The sequence below is a fragment of the Dermochelys coriacea genome, chromosome 27 (assembly GCF_009764565.3).
Source record: "Dermochelys coriacea isolate rDerCor1 chromosome 27, rDerCor1.pri.v4, whole genome shotgun sequence".
NCBI classification, from domain to species: Eukaryota; Metazoa; Chordata; order Testudines; family Dermochelyidae; genus Dermochelys; species Dermochelys coriacea.
The window spans coordinates 12,600,750-12,628,524 of record NC_050094.1 but is presented as its reverse complement, the minus strand read 5'-3'; the positions used below and the strand labels follow the sequence as shown (position 1 = coordinate 12,628,524).

Sequence of the window (27,775 nt, the reverse complement as noted above, 5' to 3'; positions counted from 1 at the left end):
CACCCCAGGGCCTTTGACCAGCCTATTCTGAGCTTCTTCCCCCAGTTCTGATTGGGTAGCATCACTGAGCCACTTTGCACTGGTGTCACTGACTGCACTGGGGGGCACTGCGCAGGGTTCCCACCCATCTTGCCGCTGCAGCTGGAGTCTGTGTGGTGCTTGTCCCCGGGGTATCTGAGAACCTGGGGAACCTAAACAGCTGAGCCCTGCACAGGGATCCAGTGCACCAGGGCACCGTGCTTGGAAACTTCTTTCTTTCAAACAGGGATCTCAGCAGAGCAAGGCCAGCAAGATGCCCTGGGAAATGCCCACCACCCTTTGAGCTGGAGAACAGATATAAACTCTCCTGGAGGGGCCAGCAAACAATGGCAGCCAGGAGTGGGAGGAGTCATCCCGGAGTTCCCGATGAGTCTAAACCTGCAGGTAATTGCCCCTGGTGATTCATCCCGCTCTCTGATTCAGGGACGGCTCCTCAGGCTTCACTAGGCGCCTCAGGGATGGACTCAGCACAGAGAGGAAAGCAGTGATAGCCATCATGGTGATACTGACTGGGACAACCCTTCTAGCTAGAGAGTTGTGATTTGTGCTGGCGTCTATCACTCTCCCCTCATGGAGAAACTGAGGCACCGAGCGGCTCCCCAAGGTCAGCCGGGAAGCATCTCTCCTGAGTTCAAGCCTAGCAGTGAAGGGAGCGCAGCAGCAGCCACCAGCCATTGGCTACGTCTGTTGGCTGCATTATTTGCAAAGGACCATTCACCCGGGGCTGTTTGAAACACAGCGCCAACCTTACGGGATCCAGGACTAGATGCCCGTCTCCCTGGCTCCCAGGCCTGTCCTTGTAGGACATGATCATGCTGCTTCGCTCGGCTCTGGGCTCCCCTCCTTTGGGAAGATCTAACGACCTGAGCTTCTCTCTCTGGCTCTCAATTACCTCTTCCCAGACAGGTTTCTGAGTAGCAGCTGTGTTAGTCTATATTCGCAAAAAAGAAAAGGAGTACTTGTGGCACCTTAGAGACTAAATAAATTTGTTAGTTGCTAAGGTGCCACAAGTACTCCTTTTCTTTCTTCCCAGACAATGGCACTGCCGTGTTACACTGATGTGTGGCAAGGTGCCGTACCGACTGCTGCCAATGGGGGCATCAAGCTTCTCCCAGCCTGGGAGGCTGCAGGACACCTAGCTGCTCCTTAGGGGAACCTGGTGGGGCCGACTCAAGGGACGCCTGGCTGCCTGCACACGCCCCTGCAGCCCTACAGCACTTGCTCTGGGCACCAGCTGCTCCTGCCCCCCACCTGCCCCCAAGTGGCTATTTATGCTGCAGTTCTCTTACCAGGAACGACGCTGCTCTCTAGTTCACACGGGCCGGGGATCTCGGAGTCGATGTCGTCTGGGACACATGACTTGTCGTCCTCGGCCTCCCCTTCGGAGCTGTCCTCCTGCTCGGCAGCTTCCTCGTCCTCCAGGCCGCTGCTGGCCTCTAGGTGCGACTGCACTATGCGCTGCATGGCTAGAATGCACAAGGAGAGAAGAAGAGCCAAGTCGTGCCAATGGGAGCTGGATCCAGCCAGTGCAGGTTCAGTGCAGGCGACCCAGCCTCTGTTGTCTCCGGCACCAGAGTGCAGAGGGATCCGAGAGACGGGAGCCACATCCCACTAGCGATCTCTCTGTGTGTATTATATGTAGGATCTCAAAGCACTTCACAAACACCAGATCACATTCACAACCTCCCTCACAGCTGGTCAGTGCTATCCCTGCTGCACAGATGGGGAAACTGAGGCACAGAGCGAAGCCATCACTTACCTGAGCTCAAACCCAGTCAGTGGCTAGAGCTGGAACAGAACCCAGGAGTCCTGGCTCCCAGTCCTGTCTTCCAACTACTTCACCTTTCTCTTGGTACTCCACACAGACCAGATTCTTCTTTTACTCACATCAGTTTTATGCCCAAGTTTACACACTGATTTCAGAGGAGTTAATCCTGATTTCAATTGCTGAGACAATGTTATCAAGTCCGGTATCTATAAAGGACCTTACCAGTGTATTCTGGTACAGTAACGCCACCTGTGAACGTAAAGTTTGTTTCCTGACCAGTTTTTCCCCCTCCATCACCCGTGCACCCTGGCTTGTTTGTTATAGGGTTGCTTGTAAGGGCTGCACCATGTGAACACTGCTTGGCTATTGTGGGTGGCTAGGAAGCACAGGACCACGTGCACTGGTTTGTCATTGCAGGGCAGTTCCCCGAGTGGTAGGCTCAGCAGGTGCTGACAGCATCTTCAGAGAAACGTCAGTGCCTGATCTCCCTGTGCTCTGGGTGTGTTTGCAGAGCTGCTTTCTGGACGCCCCTGTTTCTCCTCTGACCAGCAGACCCAGGGGAGTCGGCAGTCTCCTCCTGGGAGCAGAGGGGCCTGGTTGCATGGTAGAGACCCGCCAGCCCTGCACAAATCAGCCCTCTGCTAAAACAATCTGCATGTGTGCCTGCCAACCCAGCCATGGCAAAGCTCTGGGTACGCAGGCTCAGTGCAGAACACAGGGCAGCCCTACAACAACAAAATGTCAGTGCCTGCGTACAATCAGCCCCCCGCCCCATGCCCCGTGTGTGTGTGCATATGCTCCGGACAGACGCGTCTAGCATGCTAACAGACCGACTGGCGGATCGGAGACACGCAGCTTCAGAATAACAATGCAGCCTGCAACGCTGCAGCCCCAGCTTCCTGCGACCTTCCCCCAGCCTGCCTGGGGATCGTATGAAAGCTCAGAGGTCGGATGCCTACAGTGCGTTTACTGTGTTTAAAAAACCCGCAGCAGCATCCAGTCTCAGCCTGGGTCAGCTGATCTGGGCTTGCAGGGCTCGGGCTGCGAGCCTGTCCAACTGCAGTGGAGACATTTGGTTTCTGTCTGGAGCCTGGGCGATGAGACCCCCAGTGTAGACATACCCCAAACGCCCCCCTTGAAGAGCTCCACAGTATCTCATGAAGCATCAAAGAAGCCAGAGTGGAAAACCTGGCCAGGAAGTGAAGTGGGGAAGCCCCAAGGAACTTAATAGGGCCCCAGCTCCCACCAGGATGATTGTCCTGTCAGCAGATCACGCTGCCTCTCACACCCTGGTTTGCAAGACGAATTAACTTCCGGGCCAGTGACACAGACAAGGCACATGGGACAAAGCCCTCCCTCGTGCAAATGAATCCGGCGCTGCCTCAGCCCTTTGATCACTGGACATGCTGACCGGGTCCAGGTCTTCCTCCACCTCCTCCCCTTCACCACCATGGGATGAAGTGGGGACCATCCTACCCGCTTGCCCTTGGTGCGATACGGAGGCGGCGCAGAAGGGTTCCAAGCAGCGTGGCAGCCTTCAGGAAATCTGGCTTCCCATGGGATCTAGTGCCGCTGGCAGCACCATCCACTAGCTTCCCAGCCCGGGGAGTTTGCAGCTGGGTGACCCTAGGCTATAGAGCGCTGTACTGCGCTGGGTAATGTTCACACTGTAGCGGGGAACCAGACTCCTGGCTCAGGCAGACAGCCTCGCGCTAGAACAGTGACCTTAACTGTGCAGCTCTTCTGACTCAGGCAGGTGCCCGGGCTTTTGCACCCACCCCATCCCCTTGGCTTGAGAACCCAAGCCGGAACAGCCACACTGCTAGCACGAGTCTGCTTACGTGCGCTGGGCGATTCACTCCCAGCTGCAGTGTAGACAAACCCTTTGCGGCCTGCTCCTCAACACACCCTCTCAAGAAACCCTGCTGCTTTAGCAGTGACCTTGAGACGGTCCAAACAGCCTGGAATTTCCACCCCCTCTGAGTCAGCACCTGCTCTCTCGGGCCGGAGATCACCACTGACTCGACAATCTGGCCATGGGGTCACAGTGGGAGGCTGCGTCCTTACTTAGGTGCTTCAATGCAAGCTGAGCTAAGCTGAAAATCTGGTCCCGGTTGGGGCTGCTGAGAACCCAGCAGTTGGGGAAATCTGATCCAATTTTTTGGGGAAGCCGTTGGGGGCGGGGGGGGGGGGGGAACAGAACTTGCCACACAACCCAGGGCTCAGCTCAGATTTGGGGCCTTTTGTAAAAAAGGCAATTTAAATGTATATTTCAGGGATGAAAAATAAATGGATTAGGGCTAGATGCAGTAGAGTGGGTGTGCTGGGTCACTGGCAGGAAGTGGAGGTGGCTATAAACACCACCATGTAATAAGCCACTGTCAACAGTGGACCATTGTCTCTGTCTCTCGGATCGGTTTTGTTTCCCCAAACAAGGCTGGTCACATTCCTTGCTAAGGACTACATCCCTGCCAAGGCTGAAGAACAAGGAAACATTTGCTTTGTGTGAGCTAAGGGCTGGGTACAAAGGACTGGAAAGAGTTAGTTACGGGCACTCAGAAACAGCGGTCTGAAATGCAAGTGCTATTGCAGCTTTGAGCTGAGGGGAAATATGGATTTGGGGATAAAGTGGGGGACAGGGAGGCAGGACTCCTGGGGTCTCTTCCTGGCTGTTGATTACAGCAGGAAGCAGGAGAGTCAGGTTTCTTGGTTTGCAACTGCAGGAGGAAGTGGGGTACATTGGTTAAAGCAGGGGCCTCCTGACAGTCAGGACTGCTGAGTTCTGTTCCTGGCAGGGAGAGGGAATACAGTCTAGTGGTTGGATCACAGGGTTGGGGGCCCCAACTGGCTTCTATTTCTGAGAGGGAATGTGGTTCAGTGATTAGAGCAGGGGCCTGGGTTCTATCCTTGGCTGGTCAGTGTAGGCGTCTCAACCCCCTCACTCTACTGCTCAATTTTGGGCTGATTTGTTTGGAAACTTGATCTTAGGAACTGAGGCAGTGGGAATCAGGAGGCCAAATCCCAGCTGGACCTGGGCAGGGTGCGACCTGAAGCCATTGTCCCTTTAACACGCCGGTTAGCTTGTTCCAACAGTAAAGCAGGACTGATCGCAGGGGGGATAGGGGGCTGGGCCCAGCTGCCCCCCGCCCCGGATTAGAGGAGTGGGAGGCTGTGCCAGAGAGCCCCACGGGCCACACTTCGGCCTCCACTGGCTCCGAGGCAGCTAACTCGGCAGGCCAGCCCAGCTGCCTGAGCTGCAGCCAATGCAGCTGAAGGGGAGTGGGGGAGGTTGGGAGAGGAGCCAGAGAACTTAGTGATAAGCTCAGTGGGAGAGATAAGCGTGATGGCAAAGGGGGGGTGGGGGGAGAGCACCCTCCTCCAGCCTTGATGGCAGCACAAAGGAGCTTGCCGGGCCTCCCCCTCCGGCCGGCCTTGGAACCAGCCAGTGCCGGCATCGGAGCAGAGAGGCAGGAGCTAAGCCAGGGTGGGCGGATCGGTGGCCGGAGGGCCAGCGATCAGCATGGCAAATGCTCGGGATTCCCCGATGCAGGCTGGGATGCCCCAAGGCCAGTCGGGGACAGACCATCACAGCACCTGCTGTACTTCATTCCACTGACTCCTGGGCCCTGATTCACCCCAGCGCTGGCACAGAGCGTGGCCCGGGGACCGAAGGGAGAGAGTGATGTGCCTCTCTGGCCCTGGGGCCTGCTCTGGTCCTGGACAGAGTTAAAGGGGCCTTGAGCCTCCATGTACAATGGGCATCGGAGCTGCCCAGGGGAGCAGAGCATGGGAACACCCTGGCTAACCCTCCTCCTGCCCCTGGCCACCTGTCCTGCTCCCAGCACTGGCCGTGGAAAGGGGACGATTCATGGGGCACGGGGCTTACAGATCAAAGGGGCCATAAGAAGCTGAAGAATTGGCCCTTGGGTGGGTCATTTTAAAGGCACAAGGGTGTAAATCTTCCAGGGGGGAGGGGTACAAGTCCCTGGGCTCAGCACAGGGGTAACTGGGTGAAATTTACAAGGGGTCAGACTACACGAGCCAATTGTCCCTTCTCGCCTTAAACTCTGATGAACGCTATGACTCTTTGGGTCCATCTGCATAGCAGTAAAAGACCCATGGCATGGCCATGGCTGGCCCAGGTCAGCTGACACAGGCTTGGGCTGCAGGGCTATAAAACTGCCATACGGGGAGGGTCCCAGAGTCTGGGCTTCAGCCCAAATTCTGCATGTCCACATTGCTATTTTCAGCCCTGCAGCCTGACCCCTGTGAGTCAGCTGACCGGGACTCAGACTGCAGTGTAGACGTGCCCCATGGCACATACAGCATGGGGCATTTAAGTCCCAGAGAAATCTTGGGTGTGTGAGACTTGGTCCCAGCCTCAGTGGATTTCACCATGTAGAGCCGAAACAAAGCAAGATACTGGGCTAGATCCTTCACTGGTGTAAATGGGCACCCCTGTGCTGGAGCCGCACTGGTTCACACCACCTGAGGGTCTGAGCCCAAGGCACTTTGGGGTTTTTCTAAGTGGAGTGGCCTTTGCTGGCCCAGGATCATCCAGGCTGGGCCCTTCTCTACCCAGTGCTCCCTCTGGGATGTCCGTTTTGTGAGCAATATTGACCCAGGGCATGATTTCCCCCTTGCTTCCCCCTAATCACAGCCCCCTCTATAGCCCCATGGGCCTCAGCTCCAGCTGAGGTAGCAGGTAACACAGCCCCCCCAGCACCATCTGGGTCCTTCCCTCTCTCGCTGCCATGTGGGAGGCAACGTGCCTTCAGAGGCAGCGAGGGAACAAAGCAGGGGGCTGGGAGGGAACACGGGGGAGGAACAGCAGAGCCTGAGTCCTGGCAGATTTCACAGAACCCGAGGTGATAGAGACAGGTGAGAACAATAGGTGCATGCGGGATTAAGTGGGAGCAAGCGGCTGATGGGAAATTGCTATGTACAGTACAGAGCGTGTGTGCACGTATGTGTGAATTTGATGCAGTACATGTGTGTGTATGTGTGTGCGAGAGCGAGACAGCGTGTGTGCGTATATACGTGCAGGAGCAAAACAGTGTGATTGTGTAAGTGTGAGAGGGAGCGGGAAAAGAAGCAGAGCAAGAAACATGTTGCCTAAATCCACTCCTCATCCCCACTATTCACCATTTGTATCCCTGCTCTGGGCCTCAGTTTCCCCATCTGTAACATGGGAGTGGCTGCATTTGCCCACCCTGCAGTGTGGGGTGAGCCTGAACTCCAGGAGGTCTGCCCTGTGCACTGAGATCACAGGGACGGCAGTCAGAAGGGGCGAGCTAGGCGGAGTGATGATCCTCTCTCTGCATCTCACTCCCTGCTATGGCGGACCCTTCGCCACGCACCCTGCAATGAGGTCCCTGCGTGGCAGTGAACTCAAATACCTGGCAGCGTCTGCAGCGCAGACAGATTGTCGAATGCACACACGGCGTCAAATTAGGGCTTTAAATAGATCATTGTCAGTGAACACGCTGGGCCTGATTCATGTCGCTTTGACACTGGTGTAACTCCACCCGCTCCAGGCACGTTCTCCTGATTTACACTGGGAGGGGGAGAGAGAGGAGAACCGGGCCCTCTGATTTTGCCATTGATGCTCGTTAAGATCAAAAGATGCTAATGAGAGATTTGAGTTTGGTGTGGGGTTGGTACATTACACTCTTCCCCCCTGGCAAAATCTGACAGCTCAAATAAGGACACTTGCTGAAAAAAAACAGGGCCATGCCCGTTAACTCTACTGAAATCTGTCAGAAGAAGTAATTTGCTCTATGTTCGTACAGTGAGACGGGGCTCAATCTGATTGGCCTCTACAAGCTCCTGTAATACAATAATGGGAAAGAACTTGGGTGGGAGCGAGAGACATTCACCTCGGCAGAGAGGGTCCTTCCCAAATCTCACGTACCATCTAAGTCCCATTTAAAGATCTCAAAATAAGGCTTAAGTGGGACATCAGCAATGCACAAAATATATGCTGGCCCATTGCTCAAAAAAGGCAATAAAGGTCATTCTTTCGCTGATGAGGACAGCTTGGCCATAGGCAAACCCAGAGAGAAAAGCACAGCTCTTTAACCCGCAAGATCAGACCATATAATTGTCAGAATTGTAAAGGGAACATATTCTGGGTTTAAATCTCTGTCTTTTTTTTTTTTTTTTTTAAACACAACACCTCCGTAAAGAGGGAGCCAGGACTAGTGGAGTGAACAAGAGTCTGGTCACCAGGATCTTACTATTCTAAACCAAGCTGAGCCACAGACTTGCTGTGTGGCTCTAGTGCAAGTCACTGCCCCTCTCTATGCCTCAATTTCCCTAACTGTAGAACAGGGATGGAATTATTTTGCTCCCTCTTCGGGCTGCTGCTGGGCTTATTTGATCTCTGTAGAACTTCTGGCATTTTTAAAGTGCTGCACAATTACCATCCCTCAGTTCTGAAGCATTTAAAATAAAACTGACTGGCTATTTTTAATGGGGTATAGGGGAGGGGAAAAAAAAAACCCAAACAGTGTGCCGGATTCCCCTGCTAGCCCGACTCTGCAGCAGCAGTTGAAGCCCCAAAGTTATGATCCAAAGGATTTTGTGGCCTTTAAGGATTTTAACTTTTCCCTTGTAGCTTTTGGAAACCTAACCTCACTGCAGGGAAATGTGAAACTGGCTAGAAGCAGGAAGTGAAACTGACCAAGATGCGCTGCACCAAGCTGACGGAAGACCAATAAGGTGTCCATCAGCAAGGAGGTGCGTGAATGAGGATGAAACATGCAGCTGTGTAGAGGACAATAAAGAGGCCACGCATCCCTAGGGGATGAAGCAGGACTTGAGTGATACAGCAACCTTGTGGGTGAAGTGGGACACACGTGATGCATAGACTTTGCACTCTCCCTCGGCACGGGGTGAATTTCACTACTGCTCCCAAGCTTTCTTTTTGCCAGGGATGACATGAAAGTACATGTACCTTTAAGAGAGGGAGGCGTGTAGACACACGGGTTGGTCCTCTTTGTTTTAAGCAGGTGGCCCTCGCCCAGCGTTCTCTGGAAGGGAGGAGAATGGATGGTCAACAGCACCAGAGCAGAGCAACCAAGAGACTCTCCAGTTAACGTGGGTCTATGAATCAAGGGCCAACCTCAGGGCTGGGACAGCAAGTCGAGCAGTCCCCCCAGGTGACCCAGCCAAAGAGGCCCCAGCTCAGCCGCCTTCCCCCACTCATCATGGGGAGAACCCACCTGTGCTGCCTGGTGCCCCTCTCTTGGGGGGGGACAAAATCTGCCTGGGAGACCTTGGATGCTGGTGGTTAAGCACAGAGGCCCCGGGTGGGGTGAGGGGGGTGGGGAGCAGGGGCAAAGTGCAGGGAATCCAAAGCAAACCTTGGGCACTGAGCAGAGCAAACAAACTTTTGAACAATGTGGAGTGAGGATTTCCACGTCCCTTTGCAAATGGCTCCCTTACCCCTTGGCCCTGGGCCTCACGTTAAAAACAAAGCCCTGGGCCCAGATTCGAGGCTGGTGAAAAGCACTGGCTCCACCAGCCTAGACACTGAGGTCCAGTTCTTTAAAGACTGCAGAGGTGTTAGCTGCCCACTTCATGTTGAATGGCTTCTTGCAACATGTATTAACTCCTTGTGCTTAACAGCCTGTTCCAGCTTGTATCTAGCTGTGATACTCTGTGAGTACAACCCCGGGCATGAAGGAGAGCTCGGGGTGGCTTGAAAGCTCCTCTCTTACCAACAGAAACTGGTCCAATAAAAGATATTCCCTCCCCCACCTTGTCTCTCATATCCTGGGACTGATACAGCGACAACACTGCAAAAGTATTTAACTATCCCTTAAAGCACTGGGAGTTTGGCACCTAAACATCTTTGAGGAGCTCAGTGCCTCTCTGCAGAGAAAAGGGACAGTGCGGTCAGAGGTACCACAAGCTCCACCACCCACTGCACTGCCAATGTGCGTCAGTCCGGAGCAGAGTTCTGCTCCCGGAAGCAACTGGCTCCTTACTCCACCTGGGTGGGAGAGAAGTGGAAGTGACTTTCTGGAGAGAGAGGATCTAGAGGGTGGGCTGAGAATTCCTGGAGGAGAAGCCCTAGGAGCGGCCAGCCCTGAGGAAAAGGGGTTTGAAATGAACTTTGCTTCACTATCAATTCCCCAAACTCCAAGGAGTGGGGATGGTGGTAGCTTGGGGGGAGGCCACGGGAGTTTGGATTCTAACTCATGTGACAGGTTTCAGAGTAGTAGCCATGTTAGTCTGTATTTGCAAAAAGAAAAGGAGGACTTGTGGCACCTTAGAGACTAACAAATTTATTTGAGCATAAGCTGTCGTGAGCTACAGCTCACTAAAGCTTATGCTCAAATAAATTTGTTAGTCTTTAAGGTGCCACAAGTACTCCTTAACTCATGTGAGTGGACTGTGTCTGAGAGCAGGTTGTGGGATGCCCGTCCTCAGACAGGCCACTTTGTGCCCCTTGATAGGTGGAGCTGGGCTGAGGCCCAGAGCATTCATGTCACAAGCTGTCAAACACACATTAGATGGTTACAAGTTTCATTCACTGTCACTGAGCTGGGGCAGGATTTGAACTGGCCACACGGAGGTGAAAGGTTCCATATGGCACTGTCCATGGCCGCCAGCAAGGGGCTGGTTTTGTTAGTACACTGCAAGGTGGTGAAAGTCCGCGGCAATTACAAGATAAGTCGCTAATCTGTTACAGTAACGAACTGTGAGTTCTCTGCATCATGGGGGGCAGGAGGGGACTTGAAGAGCGGCCAAACCCTTAACCAGTTCCTAAGCTTCAGATTCCTGGCTCATGTTCACTTCATCCTCCATTACAGCTTAGCACTTTGCCATGAGTTAAGGAATTTAATTTCACTCGAGATCAAGGAGAAGTCATGGAAAATGTGGGCAGAGATAATCTCTCGCTGCGAGCTCCTGGAGCGTGGGGATTGAGCCAGGCTTTGTGGCAGCTCGAGTTGTTTGGGAACTTCCAAGGTAACTTTGCACCGTGCAATCTATCACTCTCATGCTGGCCTCACAAGGGCAAGGAAAAGGCCCAAGGCCATGAGCCGGGGGTGCCCTGACATTTTCTCCCTTAATCAATGCTGAATAACTGCGGTGACTTGCAGCGCTCCTGAAAGGTAACGACCGACAACAGCAGCTATATGCAACCAGTGCAAGCTTCCCCTGCCAATGCCCCTCCATCCTGACCTATGGTCCCCCCACTATTCCAGTCCACAGCTCTGCCAATGCCCCACAGGCCTGACCTGCCATCCTCCTGCTATTCTGATCTGTGGCCTCTACGTGTCCTATGCCCCGACCCCCATGCCCAAGCTAGCCAGCTGCTTTGGGGAAGAGGGCAGTGCCAGGGTAGCAATTTTCCACCAGAGGGTGAACTGGGATGAGTCTCTCCGGAGACAGGTATGCCCCTGAAGCCACGTTTGTGCCTGTTATGAGTCAGTTCCACCACGCAGGAGGAAGGAGTCTTTGTAGTGTCCGTGTTGCCACCACCTCCACCCTCCCAACTGACTGGGGCTGCCGATACAGGTCAGAGCCTGGGCTGATCGTTTTACTGCATCTCCATTCGGCTAGCCCATCCCCCCTGCTCCCTCCATGCAGGGCCCCATCACTGACCTGGTACGGGATGTAATCCTCTTCTGCAGGAGGAAGAGGGCGGGAGAGAGGAGGGAAGAAGAAAAAGACAATCAGGGCACAAGACAGGGCAGCGGGACAGCAGCAGGGGGCACCCACTCCTGGTCAGAGAGGGACCCAGGTCCCTGGGCGCTTAGGGCCAGAGCTGCTAAGAACTGAAGGCAAATGCCACTTTGGTTCAGGGCCCAAAGGCCAGGCCACAGCTGCCCCCCTCTTTGCCCCACTTCCTCTGGGCAGGGAGCTCCCCTGCCAGGTGGGAATTGCCCCATGCTAGCCTCAGGCAAGGCTGCAGGAAGATCGCCAGGCAGGGAGGTGCCCAAATGGGGAGAGTCATCTGCCAGCACCACCGTGGCGCTTCCCAAAGGCTGCGGCGCCAGGCCATAGCAGCCCAGAGCCAGACTCTCTCTGCTGGGCACCGAGAGCTACCTCGGGCATCCCTTGAGGCCTCTTAATATGGGATTTGCCCTCCAGGCTGGGAGGGGAGGGGGATCCCTTGGGACCAGGAGGGGGCGTTGAGGTGGGGCATCCTCAGGCTTTAATCCCAAACCCTCTTCTCACCTGCCCTGCTGCCCCGGTGCACCTCAACCAGTTGGCAATGGCCATGAGACCCACCCCCAGACCTAGCCACCACCAGCTATGACCTGGCAATGGTCTGGTTCCCCCCCCGGCCCTCTCCTCCCCTCCAGAAAGGCCAATGAGGGCCCTGATGGTGGCTGAGCCCCTGCCTTTGTGGAAACCTCCCTCTGCCGTGTTCCCCTCAGTTGGGATTGAGGCCACGATCCCCTTCCAGAGCGGACTCACCTGGGGATGAGTGCTCCGACATCTGGAAGAGCATGGCGGGCGTTGGCCTCCGGCGGCGGATCTAACCGGGGGAGAACAGTTTGAGCGTCACTCTGTTGCCCCATGGGGGGGGTGGGGGTGAGGAGAGGAAATGATGCCTTGCTCCCTTCCCCCCCACCTCGCTTCGTTCTGGCCCACAGGGAACAGGTTTCCCCTTCCTCCACTACCCCCCTCACCCATCAGAGCCATTGCTGTGGTCCCCAGGACATGGCACCTGGGGCCACCCAAGCTCCCTCTGACATCCTTGGTGCTGACACCCATGAACATGGCAACGGTTAGGTCGCTGGGGTCTGGATATTGCAGCCAACCGCGCTGACCAATACTGTCTCGTCTTTCCTGGCGCTCCCCTGTCTGAACCCGTCTCTTGTGTTATGCTTCGCTTGCCAGTTCCTTGGGGACAGAGATGATCTGTCTATTGTGTGTTTGCACAGCACCTAACGCAACAGGGTCCTGGACCAGGACTAGGCTTCTTGGGTGCTACGGTACTACAAATAATAAGTAATAATAAAATCCTGCACCCCTCAGGTAACCCATCACCATCACATGCCCTCTCCAGCCCCCCACTGGCCCTTTAACCCATCACCCTAAGCCAGACAACTTCTAGTCCACCACCTGGCGGTACCAAAAAGCGGCTGCCAAACCCTTACAATGTATCATCACCGCCCTCTATTGGGCAGCATTGGACTTGCACATATATACCCTCTACAGATTATAAGCCATGCAACAGCTACAGCCAATGGGGATTCCCCAAGGGGTAGGAGCAGGTTTCCAGCCCTGCCACACTGCCCCTGGTCATTGCATGTCCTCTGGGAGCCCTTTGAAGATCACAGGGCTGCCAGCTCTCACGATTTTCTCTCTCGACATTGGACAGCCCCGGCCCTTGGAATCACGAACATCTCAGATTTCATTTTTTAAAAATAAGGATGTTTGCAGCCCCTGTAGCTGCTGGGGAAAGCAGGGAAACATGATGCAGGTGAAGTCTCAGAAACCAGCAGGCGAATAAAAAGAACCCCCAGTTTATTTAGTTTAAAAAAAACAAACCTCATGATTTTTTAGCCTATCTTGTGATATTTTGGGGGACTTTGACTTGTAGTTGTGGAATGCCAGGGGCTGGCTAGGCTGGCTGACAATCCTAACACCCTTGTGGGGGGGGCGGGGTTTTGTGAGAGAGAGTCTGACAGTGATCTAGTGTGTTCCTTTGCACAAGTGTGCATTGATTTTAAATGAGTGTCTGGTGTATAAATTTGGGTGTTAGTTTTGTGTATCTGTGTGTAAGTGACCTTGTGTGTGCGTGTGCATTGGCTTTGTGGGGGAGTGGCTGAGTGGTGTGTGCTTTGGTATGTATCAGGGTGTAAGTGATCGTGTGTGAGAGGAGCGCTGTGTGTGTGGGGTGTATCAGTGTGTATGTACACGATCAAACGTGTGTACGCGAGTGTGAGACAGGAGATATAAGGGGCTCGGACCTGGAGATGTACCAAAGTCTCTGCATCCCCAGTTTATTAAGCAGGGATGCGTCTAAGCCCAGGGACACCCTTGAGAGGAGTTGGTAGGAGAGGATTGGACGGGCAGCCCAGCGGGATGAAGGGAGAGAGACTGGCTCTCACAGAGGCCAGGCTGGTGGGGCTGAGCACCTGGAGGAAGTAAGATCAAAGCTGAGTCCATCTTACAGGGGGCAGTTTGGGCCATTCTGGGGGCACAGGTGGGGCAGCATCAGGGCAAGCTGCTGGCAGCACCATGGTAGACTCATCCTTGGCCTGGCTGGTGCCACCACTTGAAGGGAAGGGAAATCAGTCTCCGTAGCCCTTTGGCCTCCCTATTGATGCTGCTAACAAGGGGGCCAGCTGGTACTAATGGTGCGATTTGTCACATGGACACAGGTCTGCCAGATGGAGGCCCCTAAATTCAGGTCACATAGGGCATCCGACGGCCATGAGATGGTAATTTGATGGGCCACTGGGAATGTAATGTCCCCTAGAACTCTGGGCATAGTCTGGAGGAGGGGGCGCATTGCCCCCCACCCCAAACTGCAAGCCTTGGCAGGTGCAGAATTTCCCCCATTCACGTGCTGCCCCATTGGCCTGACTGGAGCTTCCCCCCCCCAAATATAGGAGTCAAACTACTCCCATGCCTAGAATGGAAACCAGGTTTCATTTTTGACCGATAATGCTGAGGTTACGCTCCTCTTGAGTAACCGTACCTGCGCCAGCTGGTGTGTTATGTGGCTTGAGGGGGGAGTATATTGGCTAGACTTGCAATTCACGAGGCTGACCAGTGCTAGCAGAACCGGGTTCACTTGTGAAATTGCACTTGGCATCATAGGTGCTGGAACAAGGGGTGCGGGGAATGGGGCGGGGGGGGGCTGCCGCACCCCCTGGCTTGAAGCATTTTCCATTATATCCAGGCTTTACCGTTTGGTTCAGTGGCTCTCAGCACCCCCTACTCTACAAGTTGTTCCAGCACCCTGCCTGGCATGCACTGCCTGTAATCTCTCCTGACCTGGCTTGGAACTCTAAAGCCACCTAGCTCCGTCAGTCAATAAGGAGGCCCCCCAAGACAGGGGGGAAACTTTGATCTGAGACCCTCCCTACCCTTCTGATCTTGGTGCAAGGGACCTGGATCCAAGTTGCATCCAGATTCAGCAAATCCAATCCTCAGTGCTGCCTGTCTGGAGGCACCTGGGCTTGACAAACACAGCTTGCTCTCACCTGTGCAGCTGGGGTAGGTTTTTGCAGCCAGATTTAACCCTGCGCGGTGACTGACAAGCCCCCAAATGGCTGTTCTCACTCCAGGGGCATGGTTATGCAAAGAGCTCAGGTTCTGCCCTCCTGGCTGCTAAGGGATTAAGGCGCCTTTTATGAAATTCCATCCATTTAATGCCCAGATACCTTAGACCGCTGACCGGCTCTAGGACAGTCCCGGCTTGGCGCGTTCTCCATAAATGGAGTTAGAGCTGAGCTGGGAAGGCATGGATGGGGGCATGGTGCTTTCAAGGGGATGTGCTCAGCCCTTGGCTAACCAGAGATCAGGTTCGGGGGTCATTCTGTAGATAGGGTCTGATGCTCAACTGGTGTAAATCAGCCCCATTGATGTCAGTATAGCTGCACTGATTCACACCAGCAGTGGATCCTGCTCGTTGGCAGGTGAGGTGAAGGATGCGTGTGTATGTGAGTGTGCGCTGAGCTTGGGTGTGCAGGATGCATAGCTGAGTGGGGTTTGATTTTTTTATTTTTTTTAGATGGAAGGTTGTTCGGTGTGCCGGTGTCCTGGATGACTGGGTGTGTGAGGGATGCAGTGTGCACACACCACTGTGCAGTTTAGTGCATGCACGGCTGTGCGTACGAACCTGGGGTGCACACAAGTGGCCTAGGGTGCGAGTTTGTTTGCACTGGTTTTGTGGGTGGGTGTGCAGGAGGGCTGGGAGTGTGCAAATGGCTAGGCAAATGTGTGCAGGTGTGAGTGCACCCGAGTGGCTGGCTGACCACCTGTGTGAATTGTGCATCCTCACGTGCATCTGGGTGTGTGTGTGACTGGACCTGTGAGCGAATGTCTATGAGCATGTGCCTGTTCGGTCGGGGGGCGGGTGCGTACGTGACCCTAGCAAACAGGCGCCAGCCCTAGGACCCAGCATTGCTCCGCTGTGTAAACTCCCCCTGCCCCGGCGGCCCCCAAACCCAAACGAACCCGCCGACACGCTACCCTTACCATGTCCACTGCCCTGGGGTCCAGCTGGCTGGGGGGCGCCGGGACGGAGAACTGGATCTTCTTGCGGTCCTTGGGGTCCATTGCACCGTCGCTCTCTGCCACTTCCCAGGGGAGTCTCCAAGTCCACGTCTCTCTCTGCCCCCTGAACTGAACGCAGGGAGAACTGTGCTGCGTGGTCCCCCGCCTCTTCCAGCCCAGGCAGACGCTGGCTTAGCCCAGCAGGGTCTCTCCCTCTGTTCCCCAGCAAGTGAGCCTGCGCCCCGTCCCTCAGCAGAGTTAGACAGCTCCTGAGCCCTGCTCCATCCCCGCTGCACAGTGAGTGCTGGAGATGGGAGGGGAGAGGCAGAGAGAGAGAAGAGGAGGAGGGAGGGAGGGAGGGGAGAGCTGAGCGACTACTGGCTCTCAGGAGTCAGCCTGAATTATTAATCTTCCTGGGCAGGGGGGCAGAGGGCTAGCTTAATGAGCCCTCACGGGGAGCCAACTGGCAGGGGGGCGGTTCAAACAAAGCCACCCACATCCAGTCTTAACCCTTTCACCGCCCAGCTGCAGAGATGCCCCCCAGAAGCAAATGGATTCTGATGGACAGCGTTGCCCAGTGGGGCAACCAGGCTCTGGATGTTGTCCAGGAGATAAAGCACCAGGCTGGGAGTCAGAAGACCTGGGTTTTATTCTGGTTCTGCCCCTGAGTTTAGGCAAGGTATTTAGCTGCCCCATGCCTCACTTTCCCCAGCTGGACAACAGGGGCAGTGATTAGAGTTGGTTGGGACTTGTTCAGTGAATTGTTTTGGCATCAAAAAAATGCTAGTTAGCGAGATAGGGTCAGGTGCAACAAATTTCCCAGCTTGAAAATAATGTCGAGGAAAAACAAACCAACCAAACGTTCAGTGTTTCAGAACGCTGACATTTTCTAAAGGAAAAATTCCATTTTTCCGGCACAGAACAACTTTTCAGTCCCAACTCTAAGCTGATGTTACTGAAAAGAAGTTTAAAGAAGAAAGGCTGAAATCTAAACCAAGCGCTTCAATGTGATCGGAGGGAAAGTTTTCGATTGACCTGAAACAAGGGGAAAAAATCAAATCGTTTTTTCAGTTTGTGAATTCTTTCGAGGTTTCAACATTTCAGCCTGATTTGAGATGGGAAAAGAATGTCAAGCTCTCAAACTCATTCGCCACTGCCCCCCGAGCTTGCCCCATGCTGCTCTTGTAATTTGCTATGGGGAGCTACACTGGACGTGCATGTGTACCTAAGTCTGCTTTGGTTGTGCATATGTATGGCGTATGCTCTTTGCATGTCATAGAATATCAGAGTTGGAAGGGACCTCAGGAGGTCATCTAGTCCAATCCCCTGCTCAAAGCAGGACCAATCCCCAATTTTTGCCCCAGATTCCCTAAATGGCCCCCTCAAGGATTGAACTCACAACCCTGGGTTTAGCAGGCCAATGCTCAAACCACTGAGCTATCCCTCCCCCCTATGTGTGCACATTGGTTTTGTGTATGCATCAGTGTGTGTGTGTGTGCGCACACCCATGTGCATCAGCTGAATGTGTGGGCACGGTGCGTTATGTTGTGTGCAGGTGTGGGTGTGGGTGTGCGCACTCAGAATGTGTACACATGAAAGCATGCATTTTTTCTTCTGCCTGCAGGTGTGTGTGTGTCAGTTTTGTGTTTGTGGAGTAACACACACCTCATTCAAACAATCTCCCCCAGCAAGGGCCGGCTAATTTGGAAGCTGCTGCATTTTAAAGGGCAAGGTTAGTAGATATAATGGATACAATACTGGGCAGGGGCAGAGGAGACCTGGCTCTGTCACTGACGCTTTGTGTGACCTTAGCAAAGTCACTTATATCTCCCTGAGCCTCAATGCCCTATCTGCAAAGTAGGGATAACACCTGCCTCACAAGGATATTGGGAGGAAAAAAAAATCCATAAATGAGTATGCAGATCAGCTAAATATCTAGAAGGACTGGTTTTCAGAACAAAAGGTCAAAAGACTGGAACTTACTTTGGAACAAAACGTTCTAAAAAACCTTGACTCAGAAATGTCGACATGTTTCGGTTTCCCCATGATGCACGGAGGCCACTCAGAGGCAAGACCACGGTGCATCCTGGGAGATGCAGTCTAGCTAGGGAGCACGACCTACAGGGGGAATGGATGCATGAGGGACCTGCGACTACAACTCCCATGAGACACTACAGTGGGCAGATGCAAAGATTAATGGAGACCCCATCCCAAAACGAACCATTTTGTGTTGATTTTCCCACAGAAAATTCTCCCGAAATTGATCTTGCCCCTCAGAAAAAAAAAACCTAGATTTTTGGACAAAACCCCCATTTTCTGATGGGAAAAATATTTCACTTGACATTTTTCCACCGGCCCTAGAATGCTGATAGCTAGAATTTACTGGTACCATGTGGAACAGATGATACCAGTGAATTTTAGCTGCATGTGGAACAGATGCAGCTCCAACTTCCCCATTAAAACTTTGATTAAAACTTTCCATAGCTTCACATCAAACCCACCCGGGGGACTTGGAGTTATTTAAGATCCTTTCATCTGAAGCCTTTAACATTGAAGCTGGATGTCTTTTCTAAAAGATTTGCTCTCATTCCACTGTGGGCTCGTTAGTGTCACTTATATGGCAGGGGAGAATAATTCTCCTCGATGCAGGAATTGCTTAGTGGGAATCTCTGGCTGGTGTTACGCAGGAGGTCAGACTAGATGGTCACAGTGGTCCCTTCTGGCATTAAAAAAAACCCTACAAATCTCTAGACACACAATGTACATTATTATTTGTATTGTATTAGCACCTCACCAGTCATTGACCAGGAGCCCGATGTACCAGGGGCTGTACAAACACAGAACAAAAAGACTATCTTTGCCCCAAAGTGCTTCCAATCTGTATCTAAAGCCACTGGCTCAGTCTTCCTTAGCTCTGAACGTTGCTTTGCCAGTGGTGTCTTTGATCTCTCCAGAATGCTGGTCTTAAAACCTAGGGGCCCCCAGTCGGTGTAAATCAGCACGACTCCATTGAGTTTGTGGATTGCCACCAGCTGAGGATCTGACCCGATGAACCTAGGACTGTGCATTAGCTGCAAAGAACAGGATGTTCCTGCTGTCGCATGGTACAACCGAGAATGGGACGGCTCTGGCCCCAGGGGATGCAGGAGGGAAGGGAAGGGCCTTGGAGGCTAACCTGTGATTTCAGGAGCTGCCAGTTGCAGAGGGGAAGCGGGGAGCTTGTGTGCAGCCAGCCACTTCCACACACAGGGGCGTCTGGGCTGCGGACCTGACTGCTAGGATCAGCAACACCGAAGGGGACGTGCCCAGGTCATTCTGGAATACGTTGACTCTGCCAGGTATTGCCCAAGCAAGCTGCTCACCTTCAATCTTTCTTCTAACCAGGGGCTTGCCAGCTTCCCACTGTCCTGCTCGTTTAGCCTGCAGCTCGAGGGCCCTTGGGGAGAGAAGGCAAACCCCAGAGCTGGTCGCACGCTGGGGTACAACGCCTCCCGCTTGAGAGGCGCTGCTTGTAGAGATCCACAAAGCTACATCCTCCTCCTTCAAACTTCCCCCAAATTTTACACTGGCTAGGCTGCTGCTGAGCTGAAATGCTGCCTGCCACACTGACCAAGGCTGTCTCACTGTTTCCTTGTACTCCCCCATGGGTCTGTTTGCCTCCATCAGGTGTCTCTTGCCTTGGACTTAGATTCTAAGCTCCTGGGGGCAACGACTGTCTTTCTTGTTCAGCGTTTATACAGCACCTAGTGCCCCATGGTCCTAGCCTGCCACTGTGGGCTACAGTAATGAAATAAGAAACAATGAGAGAACCAGTTTGCCTGATAATGCATCCAACAAGAATGGCACTGCCTGTAGGATGCTCGGACAACAGCCGAGCCCAGGGGAATTGAGCTCCAGCGTTTTACTTTTCAATACAAAAATGACTTTTTTGGAAAAAACCCTCCCTGAAAATCTTATGAAAATTCTTGTTTTCCTTTACATTTTTCATTGGCAAAAAATGTAATTTTCAATTTCTCGCTTGGCAAAAATGGTCCATTTTGGGTTGTTGGAATATGAAAAAAAAAAATCATTTTTTGGTTTTTCAATCAAAAGCTGAAAAATTCAGTGAAAAGAGTCTCAATTTTTTTTATTCTGATGGGAAATAAAATCCATTTTCCAGCCAGCTCTTGAGAACAAGATTCAGCAGCTACGCATCTCTTCTAAAAGCCAAGGTTTGGAATGTGAACTCCTGACGCTTGTTTTAATACCTCACTCTCATGTCATGCTTTTCAGCAAGTGATCTCAAAGCACTTCTTAGCCTTTATTGCATTTATCCTCATGACACTACTCTGAGATAGGGCAGGTGGGAAACTGAGGCACAGAAGACGTAAGTGACTTGACCGAAGTCACCCAGGAAGTCTTTGGCCAGTGCCCACTGCCCAGACCACTACACAATCCTGTCTCAGCTCATTCAACTCGGAGCCCCATCTGTTCCATATGTTTTCAGCTTTGGCCTGGTTTTTGCTGGGACATAAGGTGTGTTTTTGCCACACATTAGCAGCTAATTAACATGTGGCATCCTTCTAGCATGGACAAGGGATCTGTGAGCATGTCACCAGAGGAGCTTTTTGCCTCAACTAGAGTTTGTGGCCCTGTTGTAACTATGCCCCCACACCCTGCACCAGACCTTTCGGTTTGTTTTCTGTAGAGGATCCGGGTGAACAGGGTTTGTGGTTACTAGATGCCCTGCCTGGGTAAATATTTTCCTGGAACTTGGCCACTTAAAGCGACTGGATCACCTCAAAATCCCAGCACCTGAGCCTGTCTAGTGGCCTGCAGTAATCTCAAAGGCTAAAATTCCTACTGATTGCAATGGGGAGCAGAGTTAGATCAACATGGGGGGGGGTGCTTTGGAAAATACCGCCAAGAGCCTGAAACTCAGTCCCGGGGCTCAGTTAAAGGACATGCAAATGAAAAGCAAAACTCAGCTTTGCTGGGTTTAGCATCTTTACGGTGGAGAAAGACAGCCTGGAAAAGTTTTCCTCCCAAATAATTTTGGGGTCTTTCTTCATTTGGTTAACATAAATCTATCATCCCGGGCTAATGAACAATTGGGAGAAAGATTGCCTTTGTTAAATATTTAACACCACTGCCCCTTCAATTAAGGTCTAAAAGGCTCCTTGCAGGTGCTCAGAGAGCCCCCAGAAGGTGAGCCGGAGAGAACCAGATTTGTCATTCTTAAGGTGGAAGCAGATCACTCGGTTCGGGGCCTCTTCACCCATCTTAAGGAAGACAAATTAAAGGCACAAGCCTCATTGCTTAAAGGGAGTCGCTTACAATGGAGTGTTAAGTGGCATCTCATGCTAGAGGTACCTAGATCAGTGGAACTCAGCACAAAGCATTAAACAAAAGACAGTGACTAAAAGAAAATACATAATTGTGTACGGCTGTGTGGAGAGTGGTCAAATCAGACACTGCTGTTCTCAGTTCTACCCACTGCCAAATTTCAGGAGCTCCCTGCGGATGGGATGGGTCAGGGAAACAGCCCAGGGCCCAATTCAGTATCAATGGCCCCAGGACAAAAGAGCTGCCAGCCTGGGTAGCTTTTTGCATTGGTGCAAATGAGGGCCCGAGGTGTCCGGCAATGGTGAACCGAGTCCCTAGATCGCCAGTTCAAAGCCAGCCTGGAACAGTCGGCTCCAGAGTTAATATCTAGCCCGGCTGTTCAGGGGCCTGTGTATAACAAGCATGGGTGGGTCTCAGGCCAGTTCCTAGCCATGGGGCATCTCCACCCTCGAGATCAAAGTCACCCCTCTTGTTAGTGTCGGCACTGCAGCGGGACCTAGCAGCTGAACTGGGGTCGGAGCCCACTGGGTGCTGCACAGACACAAGGTCACGCAGTAGAGCATGGGCTAGAGGCCAGGTATCCTCCCTCCTCCAGGCACACCTGTGCTCTCACCACTGGGCCAAGCTACCTCCCACAGAGCTGCCCAGGGCTGAATGGTGCGAGAATGCTCCGCAGGGCCCAGCGCCCGGGCACTGTAGGGGAAACCGATCATGCTGCCACCTCTGCTGGGCCTGGCTCTCAAAGTCTCCTGGGGAGGCGGCAAGCTGGCCCCAGCACCAAGTCTGCCCTGCACCGCAAAAAACTAGCGCAGAACCTCTTCCCTTCCCCACCCCGCCACTTTGCGGCCTCCCCCACAGCCCGCCCCCACCTCGTGCTCCCCAGCGGACTCTGCTCTGCACAGCTCCGTGCCAGCTGGGGCTCTGTGCCTGGCGCAGGTGGGAGCAGCAGCTTCGAGGCTCGTGACACAAAGAGCTGTGAGTCACCCGGGGCCCTCCGGAGACCCGTGTGGTGGCTGCTGGCGCTGGGGCAGGCTCTGGAGGGATGGAGGCAGCTGCTGACAGCGAGCTGGGCATGGGTCTGGAAACACAAGCTCACAGGGTGGGGACGGAGCGGCTCACCTGGGACACCTGGAGGCCGTGATTCTCTCTCTGGCTTCAAGCAGGCCTAGGGAAGGCCAGCTGCTGTCTACACTAGCGCTCCCACCATTGCAGCCGGGGGGAGGCACCCCACTGCTACAGGGAGAGTGGGAGGATGTCACCAGCCCCTCAGGAGGCAGAAGTGAGAGGCAGCTGGAGTCTGTTCCCGGGCCATTGCCAACAGGATGGCTCCAAGCTGGGAAATGTGGGCAACCCCATTGCAGAGAGTGGGGATAGCTGGGGGTCCCTGAGGCTACGCTCTGGAGAGCAAAGGATGGTGCCTGACAGGGTCCTGGTGAGTAAGGGGGGGCTGGCTGGAGGGCCCCCCAAAGAGATGCCCTGGAGAGCAAGCAGAGGTCTGCCGGAGTCTCCAGGGTCAGTCCCAATCTAGCCCCTTATTCACACGGCTTCCTTCCTCATTCCCAGCCGAGGAAGAAGCACAGAGACTGGCCTGGGGTGTGTCTAGCCCAGGGGAGGCTGAGCCCGTTCTCTGGCTGGATCCGCAGAACCGGCTTTGTGACCACCGGCCCCCCTGGCACGCACACATCTGCAGTGCTTCTGGTGCATTGTAAGGGGGGGGCTCCAAGTGAAAGAAAAAAGCTAAGGGGGGGGGCATGATTCAAAGAAGGTTGAAACCCCCCTGGCTTGAAAGGAATCATCCAAAGACCACCCAGGATATTGGCAGAGCCCAGCTGAGGGCTTCCCGCCACCACCCTACGCAGGTCACTTCAAGGTGGGGTTTGCCAGCTCGTCCTTCGCCGCCCTCCCGGCGGGCGGCACGGCCTGCCGCTCCGCTGGGGCCCCCGCAGGAAGGGCCTGGGCCCCCCCTGCTCCTTTCGGGCCCACGAGAGCCTCGGCAAGCCGGCTAGCTACGCTGCAGCCAGGGTCAGAGAGCCAGAGGGTTACCGGGCTGACAGCCGGCGAAAGGGGCCTGGGGGCATTTCCCGGCGGGCAGCAGGGTGGGATCTCGCAGGGGCTGGCACACGCGAGTGGAAGAGACCGCAAGGTTGTTATGGCAACAGGTTCTTCTGTATTGTTCTTAAAGAACACTGGAACTTTTTTCTAACCACCGGAGGTTTTCCTCTTGGTGAATTCTCCGTGGCAGGCATTTCCTGGACACTCAAGAGAGCCATGGGTTGGAAATAGCCCCCTCCTTCCCCCCCGCTGGCACATCCCCCCAGCTGGGCTCCTCCCCAGAGGGCAGAGCGCACACGCCAGCTCGTGCCATGCGGGGAGTGAACCTGGCGCACGGCAGGTCATTGAGCCTCAACTGCACAGCTCACCACAGTGCGACTAACCACAAGACTCAGAGGGCATGGCCAGGGCTGGGACAGCAGGGAGCTATGGGTCAGGAGTGAGGGGTATCGGCAGAGCTATGTGTGTCGGGGGCCAGGGCTGGGATAGCAGGGAGCTACGGGTCAGGAGTGAGGGGCATCGGCAGAGCTGTATGTGTCGGGGGGCAGGGCTGGGATAGCAGGGAGCTGTGGGTCGGGAGTGAGGGGCATCAGCAGAGCTGTGTGTGTCGGGGGCAGGGCTGGGATAGCAGGGAGCTGTGGGTCGGGAGTGAGGGGCATCGGCAGAGCTGTGTATGTCTGGGGGCAGGGCCGGGACATCAAGGGGTCAGGATGCACAATGGAAAACATAATCCCAACTATACATATACAATGATGGGGTCTAAATTAGCCATTACCACTCAAGAAAGATCTTGGAGTCACTGTGGATCGTTCTCTGAAATCATCCCCTCACTGTGCAGCGACAGTCAAAGAAGCGAACAGAACAATGGGAATCATTAAGAAAGGGCCAGATACTAAAACAGAGAATATCCTGTTGCCTCTGGATAAATCCATGGGACACCCACACCTTGAATACTGCGTGCAGGTGTGGTCGCCCGTCTCAAAAAAGATCTATTGGAATTGGAAAAGATTTTGGTAGGGACAACAAAAATGATGGGAGGTCTGGAACGGCTTCCCTGTGAGGAGAGGTTAAGAAGACTGCAACTGTTCAGCTTGGAAAAGAGGCGACTAAAGGGGGATATGACTGAGGTCTGTAAAATCATGACCAGTGTGGAGAAAGTGAATAAGGAAGTGTTATTCACTCCTTCTCATAACACAAGAACTAGGGGTCTCCAAATGAAATTAATAGGCACCAGGTGTGAAACAAAGAAAAGGAAGTATTTCTTCATACAACGCACAGTCAACCTGTGGAACTCCTTGCCAGAGGATGCTGTGAAGGCCAAGACTATAACAGGGTTCAAAAAAAGAATTAGATAAGTTCGTGGAGGACAGGTCCATCAATGACTATTAGCCAGGATGGGCAGGGATGGTGTCCCTAGCCTCTGTTTGCCACAAGCTGGGAATGGGTGACAGGGGGTGGATCACTGGATGATTCCCTGTTCAATTCATTCCCTCTGGGGTACCTGGCACTGGCCACTGTCGGCAGACAGGACACTGGGCTGGATGGACCTTTAGTCTGACCGTTCTTATGTTCTTAGGATTGAGGGGCATCCACAGAGCTGTGGGGGGAGAGCACAGGGCTGGGATAACAGGGGGTCTGGATTGAGGGGCACCCACAGAGCTGGAAACTTGCTCAGCACTATTCCTGCTGGAGTCTGGGTCTGAGGGAAGGCAGGAGGGTGCGGTGACTAGCAGGGTCCGTCCAGAAGCCAGAAACCAGAGGGTTTAGATGCCAGCTGAATGTCTACTCTGCATGGCTCCCCTCCTCACAAGGGACTAATCGCTGAGACAGTACCCGTTGAACCCAAGCACTGCAGTAGCCACCCTGCAGGCCCTTAGCCGGCAGGTCGGGGGGTAGGCGTCCCTGGTGCGGCGATAAGGACCCATCTCTGATGGCTGATCCTAGGCAAGAAACCTGGGGAGAGAACTGGGAAAATCTCAGGATGGCCTCCCGCAAACTCCCTGAACACCCATGCACACGCATTCCTGGACACCCTCTCACCCCCCAACCCTAACACACACATCACAAACACTCCGAACACCCATGCACACGCATTCATGGACACCCACTCCCGCCCCAATCCTAACACCCATGCACACACACCCCCATCCCAACACAGGCGCACACATACAAGTGCACAAAAGCCTTGTCACACCAATGCACATACACACACACCGCTAACACCCCCCATCCCCCTCCACCAAACACTCATCACCCACATGCACTGGGGCCGATCCTGCTCCCACTCGACCAGTTTCACCCCGCAGAAGTGCCCCCAGCCCAGCAAGCGTCGAACAGCAGGAGGGCAAGACCCGGATCTGCTTTCAAGCTGCTGCAAAGGGCTGCTCATTGTCTCAGCAGCAATTTCTCTTGCAAAGAGCGAGTAAAAATAGCAGAACATTTTGGGTAATTGCCACTTACAGGCTCACCCTCCTCTAGGAATTAAATTACATTGTATTACTTTGATTTGCTTTGATGGAACATTATGGGGCTGCTTTCAGTGGAGAGAAGCCTTCAGCTTGGGGTGGGGTGGGGTGCGCAAAGAAGGAAAAAAGAGGAGGGGGGGCTCGGAAGCTGAGGTGGGGGGCTTGCAAAGGAAGGTGTTTGGGGGAGGGGCTTGAAAGGCAAGATCGTTGGGGGTGGGGCTCATGGAGAAGGGGAGATCTGGGGAATGGAAGAGAAGAGGCCTGTTGCCACAGGGAGGGCAAAGCGGAAGAGGAGACAGGGGAGTTGGAGTCCTGGGGCATCTTCCATTGTCCCCGGTCCCTTGCTCCGGGCTTTTCTGGGCAACTCTTGGACCCCAGCGCCCCCCCCCGGTCAGCAGGGGAGGTGCTTCTTGCCCACTCTGCATTGGTGTCAATGGCCAGCGCACTAATGATCTAGGCCTAGTGTCGTGTTAATTACACACCTGCCCATGCTCAGCTCTGCCCCAGGGTGAGTGGGCTGGGGGACCCCCACACTGTAGGTTCAGTGGGTTTGTTCCCTCCCCTGACCTTGACAGTGCAAGGAAGGTCATAGAATCATAGACTATCAGGGTTGGAAGGGATCTCAGGAGGTCATCTAGTCCAACCCCCGCTCAAAGCAGGGCCAATCCCCAATTTTTGCCCCAGATCCCTAAATGGCCCCCTCAAGGATTGAACTCACAAGCCTGGGTTTAGCAGGCCAATGCTCAAACCACTGAGCTATCCCTCCCCCCCAACAGGTCTCTGGGTCAGGGCATGTGGTGAAAAGACAGTGACCCCCCTGCAACCACCAGGGACCTCTAGATGCACAGATCCAGCCCCCACCCCTCCAGCAACCTGGGGAAAATCTCCACTGGTGATATGGGGGGGACAAAGAGCCCACACAGCATTCCCATGGGTTACACATACCCTTTCCTGAGATTCATGGGTAGCTGGAGGGCAGAATTTTTCCTGCCCCAGAGGGATCCCCTCTGGGGATGAGATCAGTTCTATCCAGGGCTGGCAAGCGAGAGGGTTATGGGGGACAACTGAACCAGGGCCCCCCAAAACCTCTGTAACAGGGCTAAAATGGGAGCAGACTGATACAGTGGGGCCCCAAATTCCACTCCCTGGGCCTATCTCCACAGCCCATATGCTCCTTGGCCCTTCTGCAGAGACTGTTGCCAAAGGGAGGTGCACAGCAACAGTGTAAGGAGGGGGTGCCACCTCCAGAGTGCCCCCTCATGGCCCCCATAGATTCCCCACCCTCAGCTTCCTCCCAATTCCTTTAAAACACAAGTCCCCTTCTGGGGTCTCATTACCAAGTTTTTCCAGGGTCCAGTGGCTCAAGGTTCCAACCCATCCCCCATAGAGAAGGGATCACATGGCCCCCCTTCCAGGATGTAGGCTGCACCCGACTTTCAATTGCCTTTTTCGGTTCCCAGGCAGGCGGTCAGGAAGCAGAGCTGAGCACAAAACCTCCAGGGCGAGACCTTCTCCCACCCCAGCCACTGGACTGGGGCACAGTCTACCAGCCATCCAGGACACACACCAAGCCTAGCACCATCCTTCCCCCACACCTGTCTCCCCAAGACCTCCCTTATCACTTACCCCAGCTGAATTGGGTCACATGACCTTCATTTCCCCCACCTGGGGAGGAGAGGAGGCATATCACAGGTGGGGCTGAGGCCCATCTCCCCTTAAAGGGCCAGTCACCCTGCAAGAGGCAGCCTTGCTGGGCCAAACACCTTGGATATCTGACTGCATCCTGTCCGAAGGCAGGGGAGATGCTGAAGGACCCAGTGCAGGGGTATTGGAAGTGGGGGACCAGAGGCCATGGCCCCACCACTTTTTACCAGTTGTAAGGGTGAGTGATGGCAGGGAGGGGCAGAGAAGAGACGGTGCGGGGGCAGGG

At 54.0% G+C, this 27,775-nt stretch overlaps 1 protein-coding gene across 2 annotated transcripts in view; it reads right to left on the bottom strand.

Moving 5' to 3' along the window:
• The window catches only part of PPP1R1B (protein phosphatase 1 regulatory inhibitor subunit 1B), a 36,679-nt gene extending 9,258 nt beyond the window's left edge, over positions 1–27,421 (bottom strand). Inside the window, exons 1-6 of one of the 2 annotated variants that reach the window (XM_038385964.2) lie at positions 27,183–27,421; positions 15,986–16,307; positions 12,245–12,305; positions 11,426–11,448; positions 8,766–8,841; positions 1,329–1,505 (exon numbers count right to left, since the gene is read on the bottom strand). In XM_038385964.2, coding sequence (XP_038241892.1) covers positions 1,329–1,505; positions 8,766–8,841; positions 11,426–11,448; positions 12,245–12,305; positions 15,986–16,066 — 418 coding nt within the window. In that variant the 5' untranslated portion in view covers positions 16,067–16,307; positions 27,183–27,421. Of the gene's footprint in view, positions 1–1,328; positions 1,506–8,765; positions 8,842–11,425; positions 11,449–12,244; positions 12,306–15,985; positions 16,359–27,182 lie in introns of those variants that run through there. The other variant, XM_038385965.2, reaches the window with a different exon arrangement.
• Between the last annotated feature and the right edge of the window lie 354 nt (positions 27,422–27,775).